Raw genomic sequence first — 25464 nt, 5'->3', positions numbered from 1 at the left:
CCTATAATCCCAGCACTTTGGAAGGCTGAGGCAGGAGACTCTCGAGGCCAGGAGTTTCAGGCCAACCTGGGCAACATAGTGAGACTCCGTTTCTACAAAAAAACAAAACATTAGCTGGACGTGGTTGAGCGCACCTGCAGTCAATCCCAGCTACTCCGGAGGCTGAGGTGGGAAAAATCACTTGAGCACAGGAGCCAGCCCGGGTGACACAGCCAGACCCTGTCTCTAAAACAAAAGCTTGTGCCTAACTGCTCAGTGTGACAAAGCAAACAAAAACAATGTGGACAATTAAAATGTGCAACCTCAAACCCTTTTTGTAATTCACTGGTGCCTCTGATGGAAGAAGGTTGTAAAATCAGGAAATAGGTTGTAAAGGGACTTATCTGGATGCTCTGTATCTATACTAAAGAGCAAGGAAATAGCAAAAGGACAAATGAGCAGAAAGTCTAGAAAATTGTGCCTGGACAATCCATCTCTGAATAACCAGCAAGTGCCCAATACGGCTTCTAATTTCTCAGGAAACAAAAATGTACCAAACTTGTATTTCACAAGTTTGGGAAGGGATCATCTACCAATGCTTCCAAAACCTGCTAGTGCATCAGAATCACTTGGAGAACCTGTCACAAATTATAGATGGCCAGGTATGGTGACCCACACCTGTAACCCCAGCACTTTGGGAGGCCGAGGTGGGAGGATCATTTGAACCCAATTTGAGACCAGCCTGGGCAACATGCCAAAAACCCATGTCTCCAAAAAAAAAAAATTAGCCAGATATGGTGGCGTGTGCCTGTAGTCTCAGCTCCTTGGGAGGACTGCTTGAGCCTGGGAGGTGGAGGTTGCAGTGAGCCGTCATTGCACCACCGCCCTCCAGTCTGGCAGATAGAGTGAGACCCTGTCTCAAAAATGTGTTTCTCCTCTCCCACTCTGATACGATAAGGGTCTCCATTACTAATAAACATCCAGAGCCCTAGGTAATTGTGCTCTGGTTGTCCTGGCCTCTGAGAACTACTGATCCACCAACACTCCCATGGTGGGGAAAATGGGGATTAGAAGAGAGAAAATGAGTGAGCAGAGTGAGCCATGATCACACCACTGCACTACAGCCTGGGAGACAGAGAAAGACCGTCTCAAAAAAAAAAAGAGTACAGAAGGATGGGTCAAATTGTCCTCTGTCTCTTCCCGCCCAGTAAAACAGCTGTTGATATTTAAAAGGAAAAAAATTAAAAAAATAAAAATATAATAAAAATTTAAAAACCGAAGAGTGGTTACATTCACCGGTAAATTTAACATTACTTGAAGGATATTAACCTAAAATCCAACTTTTCTTGTGTCCACAAATTTTAAAATTAAGGCTTAAAAAATTAGTTGAGATTACACCAAGATGCATTTACACACGTTTCATCAGTTGACTCCATGACTGCTACCCACTGCTTTTGTAAGCAGAGATAGCCACCACCTATTTTTGTGACTTATGCTGAAGAAACGTACTCTCTCTCGTTTACCACTTCCAGTCTCAAGACCTTAGGCAGCTCTCCTTTTCACTACAGTATCACCCACTTGATCTGTGGGATACACTCTCCAAGAAGCCCACTGCATATCTCAAACTGTGGATAGTACCACATGTACCTACACATATGATAAAGTTTAATTTATGGATCAGGCACAGTAAGAAATTAGGAACAATATTGGTAACAGTTTTTGTCTTTTTTTTTGAGACACAGTCTCACTCTGTTGCCCAGGCTGGAGTGCGGTGGTACGATCTCAGCTCACTGCAACCTCTGCCTTCCGGGTTCAAGCGATTCTCCAGCCTCACACTCCCAAGTAGTTGGGATTACAAGTGTGCATCACCATGCCTGGCTAATCTTTGTCTTTTTAGTAGAGACGGGGTTCACCATGTTGGCCAGACTGGTCTCAAACTCCTGACCTCCAGTGATCCACCTGCCTTGGCCTCCTGAACTGCTGGGATTACAGGTGTGAGCCACCATTCCCGTTGTAACAATAGATTCTAATAAAAGTTATGCGAGGCCGGGCACAGTGGCTCACGCCTGTAATCCCAGCACTTGGGGAGGCCAGGACAGGCAGATCACCTGAGGTTGGGAGTTCAAGACCAGCCTGACCAACATGGAGAAACCCCGTCTCTACTAAAAATACAAAATTAGCCAGGCATGGTGGCACATGCCTGTAATCCCAGCTACTCAGGAGGCTAAGGCGGGATAATTGCTTGAACCCAGGAGGCAGAGGTTGCAGTGAGCCGAGAATGCACCATTGCACTCTAGCCTGGGTAACAAGAGCGAAACTCCATCTCAAAAAAAAAAAAAAAAAAAAAAAAAAGAAAGAAAAAAATTATGTTAATGTGGTATCTCTCTCTCAAAATACCTTCTTGTACCATAGTGTGTGGGTATGTGACATGGCAGAAACGGTGGATAAGGGGGATTACTGTACTTTAGTTAAGTGTTGCTCCTTTTTAAAAATCAATGCTTCTTTATGAAGATTTGTATGCAAGGGATCTGTGACCTCAATGCTTACTATTCTGTGAAATCATACAGTTTTATATCACATGATAAACACCAATAGTAGGGAGCGAGTCTTCTAGTACTGAAGAGATTCCCCTATAAAGAACACTCACAGAAAGTTTGTGTTAGCTAAACTACAAATATCTGAAAGTATTTCAACTTGTTGGGTTTTGCATTCAAAAGGATAAGATTCTTTTGTTTCTTCCTGGTTAAGCTTTTCAGAAATTTCAAATCCCACAGCCAAGCTTGAACATATCTAGCCCATATCTAAATCAAGAGATTACAGCTATTGTTTGGTTTTAGAAACTTTGGTGCTATCAAGCCTAAGTACATGATTAAATGATATTAAATGCCAAACAATAAAAAATACTTCCCACAGGTGTGTATATATATATATATATAGAGAGAGAGAGAGGTATTTTAAAATAATTATACACAACTCTTTTAAAAGATATGGGGAATACTTACGTAATCAACTCTAACTTTAGCCCTTCACAGCTGTATTATAACTTTATTTAACAACTTAGTAAAAGTCAAAATTGATGGTTCTTAACATTGCATGTTGAGAATACAAAGTGCCTAAAAATGACACATTCTGCCCAATGCTAGTTCCTTCAGTATTACCACCAAACTTCTGTTAAAGACTTGTATTGAAAAGAAAGACTAACTGCAACATGGAAGATGATTTTAAAAAAAGTTCATTTACCAATTTTAACAATCTAGAAAAAAAGAAAGTCTGACTATAATACTTGATGACAGACATCATGTTTAAGTAGAAAACACAAGAATAAAAAAGCAATTATCACAGAAAATATTGCACAACCTCAGTTGTTTCCTCCAAATCTGCTTTATGTAATTGGGTGGATATAAATTAATAAACAGAAATTTAAGCAAGATACATGTAACAATTTAACAGAACCTGATAATCTAATTTCTTCAATTTTTCTCAAATTCGTCTTTAAGTCTTTCCATCATGGGGCTCATAAAGAAATTTAAGCAACATATGGATACTACAGTTGAATGTCAAATCTTTACAAAGTACTTATGACATACTACATTCCTCTATAATGCAATTATGCATAACCTTCATGACAGTGTTTTGTATGTAGAAAAGTGTTAGAGTTCAATATTCAACCCAATATAAAATAATAATAAGAAACAATTCTGATGTTAGGTTGAGACCACTTTTCCTTTTGCTAATGAATGATTTTTTTTAGCTGTATGTAATATCACTGAGGTGAACCAATAAGTCACCTTTGAGTAAATATGAAAAAATAAACACATGCTAAATGGATAAAACATTACTACTACATCTTTACTAGACCATCTCTACCTCTAACACTTCAGAAGCTTAGAGATTTAAAGTATTCTTACATTAACTGCAAGAAACAAAGGAGAAATTCCTTCTTTTTTGAGATCACAACTATGAAGTCATATGGTTATACAAATTCTGTGTTTGTGTGCAAAACATAAAATACAATTATCTTTATTCTCCCTGCTTAGTTTTGTCAGTCAGCTAGCAGGATGTAATAGATACCTTTCCAAGAAACAGAGACTGAGATGTGTTTTATATAACTTCAATAACCTCAGCACTACAGTAATGAGAGATGCAGTATCCTTTTGCTATGGTTCAAGACAAGAGGGAAGGAGGTCAGAAGAAAGAAAATAAATCAAAATTGTTACAACTGAGTAATTATTTCTCATTAGGTCTCACCAAGGTGCCACCTTCATTTTTACATAAACGTGGTGGCATAATTCAATCTCAATAAATCAGAATTCTTAATATTTAAAATTTAACTTGACTTTCCATTATCACCATATTAACAACCAAAATAATTAGATAAAACACATAGGAAAGGGCAATATTAAACCCCACTTTAATAGAGTTGGTTTCTTGACACATTAACTTATTTTTTATAGAAAAGGGATAGTGCATCTCAGTTTGCTTACAAGCTAGGAGATCACTTTGAATTCTGCATTTCCTAACTGCAAACAGAATATAGCACTTATAACAGGTTATAAATAAACTGGTTTTCAAGCATAGAGCCAGCCCCAACGATAATAATACACTATTTAAAAAGACCTAAGGCAATGAATTCCATTTCCAATGGAAAAAAAGAACTGTGCAAACAAGCTTAAAACTACTTTTTTGTGTGTGCCAGTGTTATAAAATGTAGCTTTTAATAAAACCTTGACCCAAATGTCAGCAACTTCAGAAAAGAATTTGGGTGGGGAAGGGGAAGAGAAGAAAGTTATTTCATTTAGGAAAAATAACTACTATCTTTTTCCTAATCTTCAATACACACAATTTAAACAAATACAGCTGCTGTAACACTTTACACAATTCCTATGTACTGGAGCAATAACAAGATCTAAATACAATTATATTTTTAAACATTGGGTCAAGGCTTTACATAAAAATACCATCCTACTTTTCCCACTAAGTTTCTAAAATATCACGTACTTTTCCCCCAACATCTGCAGCCATCCAGGAATTTTAAGGAAACTTTTGTGCATGATCTTAATTCCTAATCCCTGGCTCTTTGGGCTCAGTGACAAAAGATCAAAACCACCAAAATGGTGGTTCACTTGAAGTCAGATGAGAGACCCTGGCTCAATTAGTCTCATAGGATGAAAGCAGTGCTGCATCAACTGGCTCCATGCAGGAGGGGCACGTGAAGGATCTCATCAACCAGTCATCTATACAGTCCAGGTGATAGATGTGCATGCACGGCAGAAATCGAATTGGGTCCCCATAAACAAAGTCCATCATACAGATCACACACCTGTTGGGAGCAATGGAGAGAAATCAGAAGGCATTTTCGGAAGTGTCCTATTCAGAAAACTGTTTAAATCCCATTAAAGACAGTGTTAATCTGAGTAACACATCAGAATGCTTTGCCTGTCATCTTATCACCAAAGCATGCAAACTGAATTTTTTCCTAATGTTGATTTATACACAATTTCTTATTTAAATCCCCCGAGAATTTGCAGGACTTAGGAGCAATCAACAGAGCAAAGAGAAATGGATTACATATGGATCAAGTTTACTGCTGTGCTTGTAAACAGCTACATACTATAGCAGATACCTTAAGGAGAATAGGATTATTTTAGGTAGAAAAGCATCAGTTAGATCAACTTTGTTTTTTTGCACTATTTAGTGTAATCCTGGACTAAGACAATTTTCATTTTAATAACTGTAAAACAGAAACACTAACTTCAGCCTACTTACTGGGTTGCTGAAAGTTAAAGCTCTCTTCACTAACTTTCTCTTTATTTATTAATTTAATTTTATTTTATTTTTTGAGACAGAGTTTCAAGTGATTCTCCCACCTCAGCCTCCCGAGTAGCTGGGATTACAGGCACGTGCCACCATGCCTGGCAAATTTTCGTATTTTTACTAGAGATGAGGTTTCACCATGTTGGCCAGGTTGGTCTTGAACTCCTGGTCTCAAGTGATCTGCCCACCTCAGCCTCCAAACATGCTGGGATTACAGGTGTGAGGCACTGTGCCCAGCCTGTGAAAATTTGTAATTACTATATAACATTCTCTTGCTAGTAGCCAGTAATAGAGCTATGAAAAAAAATTAAACATTCTCTTGCATTAAGCAAAGTGTTTCAACATATTAAATGTCTGACTTTCTAAAGTGCAGGAGAAAAGGCAAAATTTTCAAAAGCAACCTGAAAATAAAACTTTGAAATGTACAAATTAATTAAAACTTACTCCCGGATCTTTTTTTCTGATCCATCTCTTCCAGGGTCATAAACTCCTTTAGGCAGATGTTGTATAAGGCCTATTCTTTGAGCTATCCTAATTTGTTCCTCTTCAGTCAGCTGAGTTGCTAGCCGAGTCTGGCTAGGTGTTGGGTGGTAGACTGGAACTGGAACTTGTTCCTAAAATATTAAAATATGGAGGAAAAAGATTATTTTTTCAAAACCTTTTGAGGGCTTATTTTTTAGTCAGAGATAGAAGGGAAAGGGAGCCCTGGGAGGGCAGGAAGCTGGGCTAGTGTGTGGCTGTATTGACTGTGTTTCACCCTGCCTTAACTTCAGCTATTGGAACAAAACATACAACAAAACATTCTCATTCTGCCTAAAGGATATAAACACAAACATCACTGAAGAGCTGGCATGCAATGTTAAATGAACTATTTCCATGTGATAAGAGACTAGCCTGGACAACATAGCAAGACCCTATCTCTAAAAATAATTTGAAAAAAATTTTTTAATGGATTGGACTATGGCAAAAATAAATCTGAAAGTCATCTAAGACTCACTTTCCCATTTCATAGGACCAAGCTTGCCTACAGTCACATAATTGACAATACTGAAATTAGAATTCTACTGCTCCTAATCCAATGGATTTTTTACACAATTCATTCAAAGGAGTCATATGTATAACCCCCACCTTTTATTTGAGACAGGGTCTCCCTCTGTTGCCCAGGCTTAAATGCAGTGGCACAAACACAACTTACTATAAACTCAACCTCTCGGGCTCAAGCAATCCTCCAACCTCAGCCTCCTGAGTAGTGGGACCACAGGGGTAAGCCATGGTGCCTGGCCTATAATAATAATATTTAAAACTGAGCAACTCTGATGGAATGAAGCTGGGATGGAGTGTGGCCTAGGAGGGATGAGGCTCCCCATCCGCAAGCCCTCACCTTGGTTACCTTTGCAGAATCCTCAGAATCAACAGTCTGAAAAACACTACTATCTCAGAAGATGAGATTTTCAGTCTGAAGAATTAAATTATGAGATTTCAGTCTCCGCTCAGCTACTTACTGTGATTGCTTGGACCAAGTCCCTTAATGTATTTGAATAATGTATTTGAATAAAGCAGATAACAGCACCCACTTCAGAGAGCTGATACAGTCATGAGGTAACTAAGAGCTTTGTAAATGCCAATATTTGTAAATTATTCTATCTAACATCTCCCCATCGTCATGATTCTACTCATCATGATTCTCCGCTTTGCAGACTTTAAGCTAAGTGCTACTGTCCTTGGCTTTGGTCCTAACTTTCTGGCTTCTCTTTGAATACTACAAACTCTTAGCCTCTGTTGTGATCTCTGCCAGCTCTGAGTTCTTCGACCCTTGAATTACTATTTCCAGTCTAGACTACCTTCCTGAATCTTAGTCTCAGTCCTAGTTGACCAGTTTTGATGAACTGTCATCCACATGCAAACTGGGAACAAACTGGTTTAAGACTTTGGATGATATAAAGGGTCTCTTAAATCCTTGAATCTAACAAACAAAAATAACTAAATTGTTTTAGAGCAAATAAACGCCAACTATGGGTTTTTCAGAGGCTAGATTTCTTCAGTCTTGTGTCTCAGTCTCTTCACATATGTGTAGAGAATACAGAAAGCAGAACAGAAAAGGAAAGTTCTACTTTATGATGAAACATTAATAAACATTAAAGAAGAAAATAAAAACTATATTTTAATTCATGTTATGAGTGTATTTTCTCCTTTGGTATTTTTTTGTTAAAACAAAGGAACCCTCTATGTATCTTTTAGATATTTAAAATGATTCAACAATCTAATTTCAGTTTACATGCAAATTTTCAGAAAACCATAGAAGAAAGGAAATGACTAAGACCTCCTGATATTTTAAAGATGAATGTGGCCTCACCCTTCTTACCACACATGCCTAATTTTAAATTTTAATTCCCATGATACTTGTTTAAAAATGGCTTGATATCTGAGTTATCAATTGTTTTTGTAACTAGAGAGCCTCTGATTTTCTAGGTAGCAAGATGGAATCTTGATTCAATTGTTGGCTAACAGACACTGAGTGAGTAGAAGATTAGACAGGGGTATAAAAACAATTTTAAAAGATGTGATGGCCAGGTGCAGTGGCTCACGCTTGTAATCGCAGAACTTTGGAAGGCCGAGGCAGGCGATCACCTGAGGTCAGGAGTTCGAGACCAGCCTGGCCAACAAGGTGAAACCCCATCTCTACTAAAAATACTAAAATTAGCTGGGTGTGGTGGTGCATGCCCGTAATCCCAGCTACTTAGGAGGCTGAGGCAAGAAAATTGCTTGAACCCAGGAGGCAGAGGTTGCAGTGAGCCGAGATCTTGCCACTGCACTGCAGCCTGGGTGACAGAGTGAGACTCCATCTCAACAACAACAAAAAGATGTGGATTTGGGGGTGGTTCCCACCATTCCCTGCTGATTCTCTATATAAACAAATACTATATGGTTTATGTTCAACACCCGCTTTCCCTCTGAGAATCTGGAATTTTGTTGTATGTCAGGCAGTGGGTGCCTAATCAGTACCTGGGGCACTGAGTCCGCAAATGAGCTTCTCTGGCAGAAAACCTTTCATATATGTTGAAGGAATTAAGCACGTCCTGTGTGATTCCACTAGGAGATAACTCTGGGAAGCTTGCGCTTAGTTCCCTTTGGACCAAAGCACCTTTCCCCTTAGCTGATTTTGCTTTGATTCTTTGCCGTAACAAATCATAGCTGTGAATAAGATTATATACTAAGTCCTATGAGTCCTCCTGTTGAATCACCAAACCTGGGGATTGTTTTGAGGACCTCCAATGCCAGTGCTAGGTTGTGCTTCCACTTTATATTTGCAAAGCTACTGTGTTTCGTTCCCAGCTGAAAACAAATGAAAAAAACAAAAAACAAACAAAAAAAACCCCTAAATATTTTGATTAGCCTGTTTCAGGGCCTAAATATGGATCTAATGATAAAAGGTATACAAACACAACTCACTGCAACCTCCAACTTCTAGGCTGAAGTAATCCTCCCACTGCAGCCTCCCCAGTAGGTGGGATTACAGGTGGGCATCACCATGCCCAGCAATTTTTTTGTTTTGGTAGAAACAGTGTCTCGCTGACCAGGCTGGTCTCAAACTCCTGGCCTCAAGCGATCTTCCAGCCTTGGCCTCCCAAAGTGCTGAGATTACAGGTGAGAGCCACTGTGCCTGGGCTATCTGGGCAGTTTGATAAGGGCAGGGGCTATGTCTGTTTTGCTTACCAATGTTTACTACCTACTCAGCACGGTATCTGGCACACAGTTGGGACTCAACATAATTACATAACTGAAAAACATAAATCAAAGCACGTATGTTCTTGCAATATACATTATATACATATTATAACTTTGTAGATATGCTATGAAAAATTGCTAATGGGCCTGGCACAGTGGCTCACGCCTGTAATCCTTGCAGTTTGGAAGGCCAAGACAGGCGGATAGCTTGAGCTCAGGAGTTTGAGACCAGCCTGGGCAACATGGTGAAACCCAGTCTCTATAAAAGATACAAAAATTAGCCAGAAGTGGTGATGTACACCTGTAGTTCCAGCTACCTGGGGGACTGAGGGAGCAGGATCACTTGAGCCCAGGAGGATGAGCTACAGTGGGATGAGATCGCGCCACTACACTCCAGGCTGGGTGACAAAGTGAAAGAAAAAGAAAAGAGAAAAACTGTTAATGATTTGGATTAAATAACAATAACAAAAAGAAAAAAAAATTGCTATCTCAAAAAGAAAAAAGAAAAATTGCTAATGATTTGGATTAAATAACAATAAAACAGAAAAGGAAAACTTGATCTAAATTACACCCAACATTTTCCCAAGTGAAAATACCTGGGTTGTTGCCTCTTCCAAAGTTCCACCTACCCATCCCACAGGAACTTCAATAGGTCCAAAACTAAACCAGATATACTTGTATAGGCATTTCCTGGAATTTCTGCTCTGGCATTTAATTATGTATGTGGCCTTACACAAGCTTCTTAATATCTCTGAGTATTAAGGTTCCTCATCAGCATAACAGACAAAATACCTATCTTAATAAAGCGTTGGAGGTCAGGTGCAGTCATTCACCCCTGTAATCCCAGCTACTCAGGAGGCTGCAACATGAGAATTGCTTGAACCTGGGAGGCGGAGGTTGCAGTGAGCTGAGATCACGCCCCTGCACTCCAGCCTGGAGCTAGACTCCGTTTAAAAAAAAAAAAAGTGTTGTAAGGAATAAGCAGATAAGTAAGGCACTTACCAAGATAAGGGCTTAATATATGAACTGTTCTCTAATGACACCAGTCACTTGAGATAGACATCTCATCCTTCCTGATTCCTCTGACTTCCTCTCTTCCTTTTTCCACTATCATCTACTTAAATGTCTTATACAGTCTTATCTAACAACCATCTCCACATTGTTGATTAGGAGACACACATGGGCTTGCCCTATGAGTTTAAATTTTAAGATGGAATTCACAGAGAAGCAAATTTCAAATAAATTTAAACAACCTTTTCCTTAATACTTTTAGTTCTCCATATGTCTGCACGCAAAAGAGAGAAAGAGCAAGAATCCAAAAGAAATCATCTGCCTTTAAGGAGAAAAGGAATAATTTAAAATTAAAATATGCACTGTGGAAAAATGCAGCAGCATGGAAGGGGATAGAATAGAAATGGAAGACAGGGTTATAAAATATGCTGAAGCAGGACAGAAGATAGGGTCTTTTTTTTTTTTTGGAGACAGGGTCTCACTCTGTCCACCCAGGCTGGAATGCAGTGGCGCAATCTTGGCTCACTACAACCTCCACCTCCCAGGTTCAAGCAATTCTCCTACATCAACCTCGAGTAGCTGGGAGTACAGGCACACGCCACCATGCCCGGCTAATTTTTTTATTTTTAGTAGAGACAGGGTTTCACCACGTTGGCCAGGCTGGTCTCGAATTCCTGGCCTTAAGTGATCCACCCACCTTGGCCTCCCAAAGTGTTGGGATTACAGGCGCGACACAGGTGTGAGCCACCGCACCTGGCCAGAAGATAGGGTCAAACACCAAAAACAGCAAGGTCTGATTTGATGAGAAAAATCTCCGAAGCATTCCGGTTGTCTGTTTATATATAAATGAAGCATCTGTAAAATGATGGATGTTGTCAAGAATGTATTGGGCCCTAATCTTAGATAGTTTAAGCCAAGAAAGACACAAAACAGGTGAATGTAAAACGACGTGTTTTTCTGAAGGGCACTACATTAAAAGTTGGATTCAATTGAGGGAATGTGATACAATTTCAGAAACTAAAACAATGCAGTGGGGAAGTGCCTAAATAATGTGCTGAGGCTGGAAATAGTACAAGTCTGGTTTGTGGTGAAGGAAAAATAAAGTCACTGCTAAAGAATGCAGCTTGTCACCAAAAGCTGTATCTTTTCCTCCAGTAGGAAATAAGAGCCAGCTCTTCTGATCTTTCTCTTTATATCCTTACAAGCTGCTGCTGGCACCACCTTCTTCCCAGCTGCAGTCTCCTACTGGGAAATGTTTTCTCTGAATTTTGCCAGACTGACACTTAAGATTATAAAATGGAGGATTTAGAATAGTTGGTCTCAACATATATTCTAGTTCTGATGTTCAATGAAATCTTGACCAAAACAAAAACCCCAGATTAGCATTGATGCAGTTCCTGAACAATTACACACAGATTTAAAAGCTAGCATCACATCTATCTTCCTGATAAATATTTTTTTTTTTTTTTTTTTTTTTTGAGAGAGGGTCTCATTCTGTTACCTGGGCTGGAGTGCAGTGGCACAATCTTGGCTCACTGCAGCCTCGACTACCGCCCAGGCTCAGGTGATCTTCCCACTTCAGCCTCCTGAGTAGCTGGGACTACAGTCCCATGCCACTATGCCCCGCTAATTAAAAAAATAAATTTTGGGCCGGGCGCGGTGGCTCAAGCCTGTAATCCCAGCACTTTGGGAGGCCGAGACGGGCGGATCACGAGGTCAGGAGATCGAGACCATCCTGGCTGACACGGTGAAACCCCGTCTCTACTAAAAAATACAAAAAACTAGCTGGGCGAGGTGGTGGGCGCCTGTAGTCCCAGCTACTCGGGAGGCTGAGGCAGGAGAATGGCGTGAACCCGGGAGGCGGAGCTTGCAGTGAGCTGAGATCCGGCCACTGCACTCCAGCCTGGGCGGCAGAGCGAGACTCCGTCTCAAAAAAAAAATAAAAATAAAAATAAAAATAAATAAATAAATAAATAAATTTTGTGGAGACAGTGAAAACTTGTTGCCCAGGCTGGTCTCCAACTCCTGGGCTCAAGCAATCCCCCTGCCTTGGCCTCCCAAAGTGCTGGGATCCCAGGAGTGAGCAGTCAAGTCCAGCCTTAAAAAGTACATCTCGGCATTGAGGAAATACAGTATTACGATAAGGCGAAGGCCTCTATTAACTTTAACACCTTAGAGATAAATTCACATTCTATTTCCCTATTTAAAATACACAGTTCAATGGTTTCCAGTGTGTTCAGAGCTATGCAACCATCATTTATCAATTTTAGAGCATTTTCATTACCCCCAAAAGAAAGTGTACTCATTAACAGTCACTCCCCCAAACTCCCCGGCCCTAGGCTACTACTAACTAATTTGGTTTTTGTCTCTATAGATGTGCCCTATTCTGGGCATTTCATAGATAAGCATTACTCAGATGTGTGGGTTTCATTCCAGACCACCCTAATAAAACTGATCACAGATCACCATAAAAGATATAATAACGGAAGGGTTTGAAAGCACAAGAATTACCAAATGTGGCAGAGAAATGAAGTGAGCTGCTGGAAAAATGGTGCCAAAAGAATTGTTTATTGCAGAGCTGCCACAAACCTTCAAGTTGTATAAACACACACACACACACACCCCTGTCAAGTGCAATAAAACAAGGTATTCCTGTGTATGGCATCATACTAATATGTGGTCTTCTGTGGCTAGCCTTTCACTTAGCATGTTTTCAAAGTTCACCCATGATGCAGCATTTATCAGAATTGTAATCCTTTTTATCGCTGAATATTCCACCACCATTTTCTTTAGTCAGTGATGGACATGGGTTGTTTCTACTTGTTGGCTGCTGTGAGTAACAGTGTTATGAAAATTAATGTATAAGGTTTTGTACATGTTTTCATTTTATGGGCTATATATACCAATGACTGGAACTCTGCAAAACCTTTTGTAGAACTGCCAAACTTTTCCAAAGCACCTGCACCATCTTACAATCCCATCAAAAGCTGTATTGGTAAGTGATGGTTGCATAACTCTGAACACACTGGAAACCAATGAAGTGTGTATTTTAAAAAGGGAAACAGAATATTCCAGTTTCTCTACATCATTGCTTAAACTTATCTTTTTTTATTATAACCATTCAAGTGGATAAGATGTATCTCATTGTGACTTTGATGTGCCCTCTCTGACAGCAAGTTACCTTTTTGTTATCTCCTGGACATGAGTCCCTTATCAGACCAATGATTTACAAATATTTTCTTTGAGAGGCTGAGGCAGGCAGATCACCTGAGGTCAGGAGTTCAAGACCAGCCTGGCCAACATGGTGAAATCCTGTCTCTACTAAAAAAATTAGCAGGGGGTGGTAGCGCATACCTGTAATCCCAACTACTTGGGAGGCTGAGGCACAAGAATTGCTTGAACCTGGGAGGTAGGGTTGCACTGAGCCAAGATTGTGCTGCTGCACTCCAGTCTGGAAGACAGAGGGAGACTCTGTCTCAAAACAAAAACAAAACAAAACAAAAAAATCCCAAATATTTTCTTGCATCCTATGGGTTATCTTTTCACCTTCTTGATGTTCGCTTTGAAGAACAAATTTTAAATTTTAATGAAATTCGACTCTGGTTACTTTTACTTTCAGTATCCTAAGAAGTCTGTCAAACCCAAGGTCATGAGCACTTGCTCCTATATTTTCTGAGAGGTTTATAAAGTTTTAGCTCTTACATTTAGGTGTATGAACCATTCTGAGTTAATTTTTGCATATAGTAAGAAAGGGGTCCAACTTCACTTAACTATGTGGTTATATGTAGGTGTCCCAGCATCATCCGTTAAAAATTGTTCTGGGGCCAAGTGCATTGGCTCACACCCGTAATCCCAGCCTGGGCAACATGGCGAAACCCCGGACCTACAGAAATTAGCCAGGAGTGGTGATACATGCCTGTAGCCTCAGCTACTCGGGAGGCCAAGGCAGGTGGATCACCTGAGGCCGGAAGTTCGAGACCAGCCTGGCCAACATAGTGAAACTCCCTATCTACTAAAAATAGAAAAACTTAGCTGGGGGTGGTGATACGTGCCTGAAATCCCAGCTACTCAGGAGTCTGAGGCAGGAGAATTGCTTGAATCGGAGAGACGGAGGCTTCAGTGGGCCGAGACTGCAGGGATTACAGGCGTGAGCCACAGCGACAAGCCGTGAAATTTTTATTTAAAAATCTTATCACAGGCTGGGCGTGGTGGCTCATGCCTGGAATCCCAGCACTTTGGGAGGCCAAGGCAGGCGGATCATGAGCTCAGGGGTTCGAGACCATCCTGGCGAAAATGGTGAAACCCCGTCTCTACTAAAAATACAAAAAATTAGCTGGGCGTGGTGGTAGGCACCTGTAGTCCCAGCTACTCGGGAAGCTGAGGCAGGAGAATGGCGTGAACCCAGGAAGCAGAGCTTGCAGTAAGCCGAAATCATGCCACTGCACTCCAGCCTGGGCAACAGAGCAAGACTCTATCTCAAAAAAAAAAAAAAAAAAAAAAAATCTTATCACAGACAGGGCATGGTGGGAGGCTGAGGGAGGAGAATCGCTTGAACCCAGGAGGTGGAGTTTGCAGTGAGCTGAGATCCTGCCACTGCACTCCATCCCGGGCAACAGAGTAACACTCCCATATATATATGGGTCCATTTCATGCTGCAAATCTTAATGATGTCTGACAAATTTACCTAAATGTTGCAACAGCAAAATTCAACTGAATTACAATACCACATACCTATCAGAACTCTGTGACTCAGAGTTCAGAACTCTCAAAACGCTTTGTGGTTTCTGGCAGCAATGATAGGAGCTCACTCTGGGATTGCCTCTCATGATTCTTAAAACTTTTTTTTTTTTTTCCCCCCCATGGAAACCTTATGCAGTCCAATGAGAGCTATTTGAGATAACATTTTTGGATAAAACACATAAGATTACTAAGGAAATCAATCACACTGAAAGCGGTTCTATCCCTGACCTTAAAGGGTCTGTGGACCTCAATTTTAGTACTCCTCAATCTCAAGATTACTTTGAGATTAAGAACTTAGATCTTACAAAGAGTTCATTAAATCATGTTTTAAGGGAGAAGCATTTTTGAGAAACAAAATCTAGGGATGAGAAAAAAGTCCAGATAATTAAACACAGAGGAGGTGGTGAGGTGTATGTGAAAAAGGAAACACTGATAAGCTTACATCAACATTAAAGGTTCCTTCTTTCAATTCTCATGTGCATGTTAAGCAAATTTGTTCCAAACTTTAAAAAAATTTTTAACATAAAAAAAAATAAGGTACCTATGTATCTAAACCCCAGAATAGTTTATTCACAAGTGAAAATGCGACTTTACTCAACTGCCACTGCCTCTGGGATCTCTCTATTGGGAGTTGCTAGAAAATACTGTGATGAGCTTGGGCATCTGGTTTTCCAACATGCCAAATTATTAGAAGTAGGAAGAGGTACTTCAAGGGCAGGCACACTAACAGCAGATGAAGAACTGACGATGAGAAAAAAAAAAAAATCAATAAAAAGTAGGTGCAGGAATGCAAAAGCATAACAGATTTCACCCACTAACACAAATTGTCCTACATAATTCAAGATTCTGGATGCACTATTCTGTTACCTCCAGGGTATAATAAACTTACCTAATAATAATTTTGAATCAGTAAGATAAAATGACAATGTGCTCAGAAGTCATTTCAGTGATTTCTGGGGAAGGGAGTGAAGATGAAAAGGGAGAAGCTGTGAAAGTTTACAAGAGGGCCAGGTTGAGAATCAGCCTCAGAATGAAAACACCCAAAATTGAATATTAACACTTTACAAAAACACACTCTAAAAATTTTTAAAGAGAGACAACCAGATATAAGCCTATTTAGAAAATACCAAGAACTCTAACCAAAATCTCCTAAAATGAATTCAGCAAGGTTGCAGATTAAAATAACACACATAAATCAATTGTATTTGTAAATACCAGCAATGAACTAGAAGCCAAAATAAAAAGTTAAAACACCATTTACAATACCAAAAAATTAAAATGTTTAAAGGTATAAATTTATATTGTGCAGGATCTATATGCTAAAAACTAATTCACAAAAAAATTAACACATCAACAACGGGCCTCAGCCAATTAACTAAACTTACAAACTCCTAATTCATAGCACCTAACACCACCTTGCAAACAGGGGTACATCATAAAATCTAAACAAACCACAAATCTTTCAAGTATGGTTTACTAGTTCTTGACAGTAATATCATTTCTGCTTTTAGGGGCTTTTAAGACTACAACTATTGATGGCCTTGAATTGCTACATAAAATTAAAAGCACAAAGAGAATGGGATAAGCTTAGTGTTTCTGAAATCCTTCTAACGTCTTCTCCTACATATGCTATTTGATCATGAACTTATTAAGTCTTTGACAACAGAAAATATTTAATTACTGATTGACTTAAACTTTGACCTACACTCCTCACCAATCTTTAATTCACTGAAGTGCTTCAGAAAAGAACAGGAAAAGGTATTTCTTACTTAGAGATATCTTTTTGATATCTTTGCAACCATTTGAAAAAGTAAAATAACCTCCACCTTTCAGTTGAAGACATAAACTCAATTAAGGACCTAACTGAGGTTAGAGAGGAAAAGGGGTTTGCTTAGTGAAGGGTTTCTCAACCTGGGCAATACTGACATTTTAGTAAGACAATTCTTGGTTGTAGGGGGCTGTACTGTACATCACAGGGTGTTTGGCAGTTCTCTCCATCCACTAGATGCCAGCAGCACCCTCTTCCCTGCCACGTAGTGACAACCAAAAATGTCTCTAGACTTTGCCAAATGTTTCCTGGAGAGCAAATTCATCCTGGTTGAGAACCACTGGCTTAGGATCTTAGAGTACACAGGACAAAACAAGACTGGATAGTTTCTGGTGTTATAAGAAAGCCATAAAGGATGGGATACACGTCCTTTTTCTAGTAGTTTTTTAAACAAGGCCTCCAGTTGTCACACGAAAATGGGGTGGGGAGTGGTGCAAACGGTAAATATACAAAGGCCTAGTGGACATAATACTAAATAAAACACATCCACATTACACTGAAATGAGCCTTAATTGATAGGAATTGGTGCCTTAGTAATAACTACACTATAAATTCAAGAGAGAAAGGTTAGACAGAAAGCACAGATTGTCTATCAGGGAGAATGGCAAAAGAAAGGAAATCACCAACTAAGAATAGAAAAGAAGACATGGGGACACTTTGCTGAGGCAGGGCTGTTTACTTCCAAATGAAAAAACAGATGTTGTACATATGGGTATTTCTGATAATTTATGTGCCATATGTTGTGCCTACCGTTAGGATTTATGAAACATTTTTAGAAGACCCATTTCATTTTAAAGAAGTCTCATTACTTCAAGTATCACTGTACAACCTACTTAATTCCAATATCCCATTCCTCTCCTGGACTCTACTGGAAATGAACTCCTAGAGGCTCCTGTGACTGCCTTTGAAAAAATCTAGTGTATTATTTTCTGCCTCACTGTGCAGTTATCCGTATTGTCTAAATGCATTTCTCCTAGTTGCCCTGCTGTACTGCCCAACCTATTTCTTCATCTTTAAAATGAAGAGGATCTCCAGTAGTCCCCACTTACTGCAAGGTTTCAGTTAACTGTCAACCATGGTCTGAAAATTATGGAAAATTCCAGAAACAACTGATGTTGTAAATTGCGTGCCATTCTGATTATCACTGATCACTAAAGAAATGCAAATCGCCTGGGTGCAGTGGCTCGCACCCGTAATCCCAGTAATCCCAGCATTCTGGGAGGCCGAGGCAGGAGAACTGCTTGACTCCGGGAGGCGGAGGTTGCAGTGAGCCAAGATTGCACCACTATACTCCAGCCTGAGCAACAGAGACTTTGTTTCAAAAAAAAAAAAAAGAAAAGAAAAGAAATGCAAATCAAAACCACAATGAGATACCATCTCACCAGTCAGAATGACTATTATTAAAAAGTCAAGGCTGGGCACAGTAGCTCACACCTGTAATCCCAGCACTTTAGGAGGCTAAGACAGGCGGATCACTTGAGGCTAGGATCTTGAGACCAGCCTGGGCAATATGGCAAAACCCCATCCTACAAAAAACACAAAAATTAGTTGGGCATGGTGGTGTACACCTGTAATCCCAACTGCTCGAGAGAGGCTGACGCCCAAGAATGGCTTGAATCGGAGGGGGGAGAGGTTGCAGTGAGCTGAGATCGTGCCACTGTATTCCATCCTGGGCCGCAGAGCGAGACTATCTCCAAAACAAAAAAGGTAAATAAAAAATAAAGAAAATTAAAATAAAAACTCCAAGTGGACCCAATCATATGGGGCCCCCACACTTTTGTGAATTTTACCTCCAAAACCTCTACCAGGTCCTCACATGAGTGCTTCCAGGAGGCGGAGGGGAAAATAAGCCATTTTAAATATGCCAGAGCATTCTGCTCCTAATAAGCCTTATCCTCAAGCGAAACTTTTAATTCAATATAAAGTTCTGGGAGAAACTTTTACCAGAGCTTAACCTACCTGGGGAAAGGGAACTACCCAACTCCAGCCCCTCCAGCCATCCTGTCCCAGTTAAGGTGTGTGGGAGGTACTGAGAAGCACTGAGAACTGCAAATTAAAACAAAAAAATACAACTATATACCTATCAGAATGGTGAAAATCCAAAACACTGACGTTAAGTCCTGGCAAGGATGTGTGGTAACAGATTACTGCTGGTGGGAATGCAAAATGGTATGCTTTGCGACCATGTGCGGTGGCTCACGTCAGTAACCCCAGCTTTGGAAAGCCAAGGCGGGAGGATTACCTGAGGTCAGGAGTTTGAAACCAGCCTGTCCAAAATGGTAAAACCCCGTCTCTACCAAAAATGCAAAAATTAGCTGGGCATGGTGGCACATGCCTGTAATCCAAGCTACTCCGGAGGCTAAGGCACGAGAATCGCTTGAACAAGGGAGGTGGAGGTGGTGGTGAGCTGAGAGCATGCCACACTGCACTCCAACCTGGGTGACAGCTAGACTCCGTCTCAAAAAACAGTAACAACAACAATACAACAAAAAAAATGGTAGGCTTTGGATGACAGTTTGATAATTCTCACACAACTAAACATACTATTACCATTTGATCCAGCAATTGCACCCTTTGGTATTTACCCAAAGGAGTTGAAAAATTACATCCAACCAAAACCCAGAAACAAATGTTTACAGGAGCTTTATTCATGACTATCAAAATGCGGAAGCAACTATGGTGTCCTTCGGAAGGTAAAAACTACAGTATATCAATGCAAATGGAGTATTATTCAGCACTAAAAAATAAATGAGCTACCAAGCCATGAAAAACATGGAGGAACTTTAAATACATATTACTACATGAAAGAAGCCAATCTGAAAAGGCTACATACTGTATGATTCCAAATATACAACATTCTGCAAATGGCAAAACTATGGAGACAATAAAACCATCAGTGGTTGTCAGAAGTTGAGGGGAGGGATGAACAGATGGAACACAGAGAATTTTTAGAGCAGTAAAATTATATGTATGATACTATAATGGTGGATGCATGTCACTATACATGGCAAATCCATGTACAACACGAAGAATGAACTCTAAGGTAAACAATGGGTTTCGGGTGATAACGTTTGGGCAATCGTTGAATATTTCAATGTAGGTTCATTAAAAAAAAATGTAGCTCTATCAAAATTCTAGCTGGCTCATTTGCAGAAATTGACAGTTGATTCTAAATTTCACATGGAAATACAAGGGATTAAGAATAGCCATAACCATCTTGAAAAGGGAAAACAAAACAAAAGACTCACACTTTCTGATTTCAAACCTTACTTACAAAGCTACAATACAGTACTAGCCTAAGGACAGACATATAGACCAACGGAACAGAAGAGTCCAGAAATGTACTCTCACATTTATAGACAATGGATCTTTGGCAAGAATACCAAGATAATTCAATGAGAAAAGAAAACTATGTTCAACAAATGGTGCTGGAACATCAGGCTAGTCACATGCAAAAGAATGAAGTTTGACCTCCTCCTTGAAAATACCAAAAGCTCCCCAAAGAAAAAAAATAGACGATTGGCTTTTATCAGGATTAATCACTTTTGTGCTTCAAAGAACACCAGCAAGAAAGTGAAACACAGCTGGGTGCAGTCGCCCACGCCTGTAATCCCAACACTTTGGGAAGCCAAGGTAGAATTGCTTAAGCCCAGGAATTCAAAGTCAGCCTGGGAAACAGAGCGAGACCTAGTCTCTACCAAAAAGACAAAAATTAGCCAGGTGTAGTGGTGTGCACCTCTAGTCCCAGCTACTCAGGAGGCTGAGGCAGGTGGATTGCTGAGCCCAGGGTTTGAGGCTGCAATGAGCTATGATTGTGCCACTGCACTCAAGCATGGGTAACAGTGTGAGACCCTGTCATTAAAAAGAAAAATTAAAAATTAAATGTAACAAATTTATCCAGAGTACAAACTGCTTGGTCTCTATGTCAGCTATAATGTACATATTATACATGATATATAAATAGTAAAAACATGTATCATATATACATATTACATAGCATATAAATAGTATTAAAAATAATATAGTTCCTCTTTACAGATACTATGTGATAATTAAATAATGTATGTTATGCATTAAACAGTATGTTGGAGGCAATGTAAACACTCCCCTCACCAATGTATAAGCTATTGTTATTCTATGCAAGTATTCTATTCAAGAAAGAGCCTACACAATGAAAAGAAAATTGGAGCTATGTTTTTTTCTCCCAGAGTAAAGTTAGTAAGAGCCAACATATACTTACGTACTATTCATTTGAAAAAGGAACTAGGCTGGGTGTGATGGCTCATGCCTGTAATCCCAGCACTTTGAGGGGCCAGGGAAACCTGAAGTCAGGAGTTTCAGACCAGCCTGGCCAACGTGGTGAAACCCTGCCTTTACAAAAATACAGAAAAATGGCCAGGTGCAGTGGCTCATACCTGTAATCCCAGCACTTTGGGAGGACGAAGTGGGCGGATTACTTGAGTTTGGGAGTTTGAGACCTGCCTGGCCAACATAATGAAATCCCCTCTCTACTAAAAATACAAAAATTAGCCGGGAGTGGTAGCATGCACCTGTAATCCTAGCTACTTGGGAGGCGGCTAAGACAGGAGAATCGCTTGAACCCAGGGGATGGAGCTTGCCGTGAGCCGAGATCCTGCCACTGCACTCCAACCTGGGTGACAAAGCAAGACTCCATCTCAAAAAAAAATAAATAAATAAAAATTACAATTAAAAATACAAAAAAATTAGCTGAGTGTGGTGGCATGCACCTGCAGTTCCAGCTACTCAGGAGGCTGAGGCAGGAGAACTGCTTGAACCCAGGAGGCAGAGGCTGCAGTAAGCAGAGATTGTGCCAACGTACTACAGGCCTGGGCAACAGAGCAAGACTCCATCTCAAAAACAGAAAAAGAAAAAGGAATTCATCCAAGGAGCTAGCAAGAGATATCTAACTCTAATCAAGGAGACCATGTTTTATTCTTTGATTAAAAAAACCAACAACAACCATAACTTAGTCAACAGAATTATCTCATGAATGTGTCAACACAAAGGGGGGGTTAAAGTTTTAGGCAGAACCCCCAATATCCATCAATGCCACATTTTGGTCACCAAAGAGGTATGCTTTGTTGTGGAACATACTTTTCATGGTTTCAATAAATTATTTAGGATGATCTGATTGTTTTATTGTGTAGAGCTTTCAAATCCTCACATCCTTTGATTTAGCAATTCCTTCCCTTTTTTTTTTTCAGAAATGGGACCTCACTATGTTGTCCAGGCTAGTCTCCAATTCCTAGGCTCAAGCAATCCTCCCGCCTCCACATCCCAAAGTGCTAGGAATACAGGCATGAGTCATGGTGCCTGGCCAGATCCAGCAAGCTCTAAAAAAATTTATACTAATAAAATATTCTAAAACAAGAAGTATTTTATTGATTAAACATTCATAGTATTATTTAAAATATCAAGAAAGCAAAAAATGAAGTGTTGAGCAAATTATAGCACCCTAAACATTCTTCATAAAATTTATGGCAGTGTATTTTATATCCATTTATCTACATCCCCCTCTAGAATGCGGGTACAGAGAACATGGAGATCATTGTATTTACCTTTGCATTCTAGGATCTAACACAATCTCTACTTTCCTTCTATTCTTTATTTCCTTTTTTTTTTTTAAGAGACAAGATCTTGCTGTTGCCTAGGCTGCAGTGTAATGGTGTGATCATATCTCACTGTAACCTTGAGCTCCTGGGCTCAAGTGATCCTCCTGCCTCAACATTCCAAGTAGCTGGGACTACAGGTGCATGCCGCCACACTTGACTTTTTAATATTATTTGTAGAGATGGGGTCTCGGTATGCTGCCCAGGCTGGTCTCAACCTCCTTGCCTTAAGGGATCCTCTCACCTTGGCATCCCAAAGCACTGAGATTACAGGCTTGAACCACTGTGCCCGGCCTTATTTTCTAAATATTATGCAGAGAACAACTACCATTCTTTTTTATTAGTAATATATAATATACTTTAAACTCCTACAAATCAAGTTTTTAACAGACAGGCAACCCAATTAAAAACTGGACAAGGTCGGGCACGGTGGTTTGCATCTGTAAACCCAGAACATTGGGAGGCAGAGGCGGGCGGATCACGAGGTCAGGAGTTTGAGACCAGCCTGGCCGGCATGCTGAAACCCCATCTCTACTAAAAATACAAAAATATTAGTTTTTTTGAAACCCTGTCTCAAACACACACACACACAAAAACTGGACAAAAAACTTCACAAAAGACAATACCCAAAAGGCCAACAAGCACTTGAAAACATTCTTAACTCTAGTACTCATTGGGAAAATGCAAATTAAAACCACAATGAAATACAGTTGACCCTTAAAGATGGGGGTTAGGGGTCCCGACCCCCAGTGCAATCGCAAACCTTCATATAATTTTTTTTTTTTTTTTTTTGAGACAGGATTTCACTCCCGTTACCCAGACTGGAGTGCAATGACGCAATCTTGGCTTACTGCAACCTCCGCCTCCCAGGTTCAAGCAATTTTCCTGCTTCAGCCTCTCAAGTAGCTGGGACTACAGGCGACTGCCACCACATACGGCTAACTTTTGTATTTTTTGTAGAAACGGGGTTTTGCTGTGTTGCCCAGGCTGGTCTTGAATTCCTGAGCTCAAATGATCTGCTGTCTTGGCTTCCCAAGACATATACCTGGGATTACAGGTATATGCCCCACACCTGGCCTAAATGTTGACTTCCCAAAAACTTAACTACTAATAAGCTACTTTTGACCAAAGAAGCCTTACAGATAACACAAACTTGATTAACCCATATTTCCTATGTTACATGTATAACATATTGCATTCTTATGAATTAAGCCAGAGAAAAGAATATTAGGAAAATCATAAGAGGAAATACATTTACAGAGCTATACTGTATTTTCTTTTTCTGTTTCTTTTTTTTGCTTTGAGATGGAGTCTTGCTCTGTCACCCTGGCTGGAGTGCAGTGGAACAATCTTGGCTCACTGCAACCTCTGTCTCCTGGATTCAAGCAATTCTCTTGCCTCAGCCTCCTGAGTAGCTGGGATTACAGGCACGTGCTACCACACCCAGCTAATTTTTGTATTTTTAGTAGAGTCAGGGTTTCGCCATATTGGCCAGGCTCATCTCGAACTCCTGATCTCAAGTGATCCCCCCACCTAGACCTCCCAAAGTGCTGAGATTACAGGCATGAGCCACCTCACCTGGCTCCAGCTAATTCTTTTGATTTTTTGTAAAGATGAGGTCTTGCTATGCTGCCCAGGCTGCCTCAGTGAGTTCAAGTGATCCTCCTGCCTCGGCCTCCCAAAGGTGTGGAATGACAGGTATTAGCCACCATGCCCAGCCCAAATTTTAATTTTTAATAATAGATGTGAATGTTTTATGGTGGTAAATGATAAAACGGACTAATATCTACATATTTTATGCATCCATCGTGACACACCTTAATTTTTTGATATTTCAAAAAATGAGAATCACCTAAGTTGATTCAAATTGTCACAAATCTCAAACAAAAATTCCAACATACTTGTCTAAACAAATTAGCACTGTAAGTGGACCCCTGCTGTTCAACTCTATGTTGTTCAAGGGTCAATTGCATTTCTATACTTCTACACACCTATTAAAATGTCTAAAATAAAACAGATCTACAATTCTGGAGATCTGTTGTATAACATAGTGACTACAGCTTAGCACAATGTATTGTGTATACTTGAAAACTGTTATGAAAATACATCTTAAATATCCTCACAATAACAAATCATAACTGTGAGGTGAAGGATCTGTAAATTAGCTTGTCTGTGGTAATCATTTCACGATGTATACATATATTAAAACACCATGTTGTACATCATAAGTATATATAATTATATCAATTATACTTCAAAGCTGAAAAAAGTTTCAAAGATAAAGATTGACAACATCAGGTTCTGGTGAAGATGTGGCACAAATGAAACTCTTATACTGTCAGTACAAGCAGAAAATTAGGGCAACCACTTGGAAAACTATTTGGAAACTTTTTTTGAAACACATCAACCTGATAGATTGACAGGAAAATGATAAATAGGTACGTATGAAAGCAAATACAGCAAAATGTTTACTGCAGAATCTAGGTGGTAGGAATGAATATGGGTATTCAAACAATTCTGTAAACTCTTATTAAAATTTCTGTAATAAAATGCTGCAGGAAAAACTATACACATGGCTCCATTATCCAGTAACTCTATCCCTGGATATATACTCAAAATAGGTGCTCAGGTATAACATTCACAGCATCTTTCTTTATATGGCCAAAAATTGATACTACCCGAATACACACAATAGAATGAATAAATAAAATGTGGTATATTTACACAATTTTGAAT

The 25464-nt window shown here is 39.8% G+C and overlaps 1 protein-coding gene across 1 annotated transcript in view; it reads right to left on the bottom strand.

Moving 5' to 3' along the window:
• Nucleotides 1-3203: 3203 nt before the first annotated feature.
• RNF11 (ring finger protein 11) overlaps nt 3204-25464 on the bottom strand; it is a 36506-nt gene continuing 14245 nt past the window's right edge. Inside the window, exons 2-3 of the mRNA XM_050750349.1 lie at nt 6238-6407; nt 3204-5299 (exon numbers count right to left, since the gene is read on the bottom strand). Of these exons, the coding sequence (XP_050606306.1) occupies nt 5128-5299; nt 6238-6407 (342 nt within the window). The 3' untranslated portion in view covers nt 3204-5127. The remainder of the gene's footprint in view (nt 5300-6237; nt 6408-25464) is intronic.

This window comes from Macaca thibetana, chromosome 1, assembly GCF_024542745.1.
Source record: "Macaca thibetana thibetana isolate TM-01 chromosome 1, ASM2454274v1, whole genome shotgun sequence".
NCBI classification, from domain to species: Eukaryota; Metazoa; Chordata; class Mammalia; order Primates; family Cercopithecidae; genus Macaca; species Macaca thibetana.
Note: the sequence above shows the minus strand (reverse complement) of the source record. Positions and strands in the feature narration are given on the sequence as shown.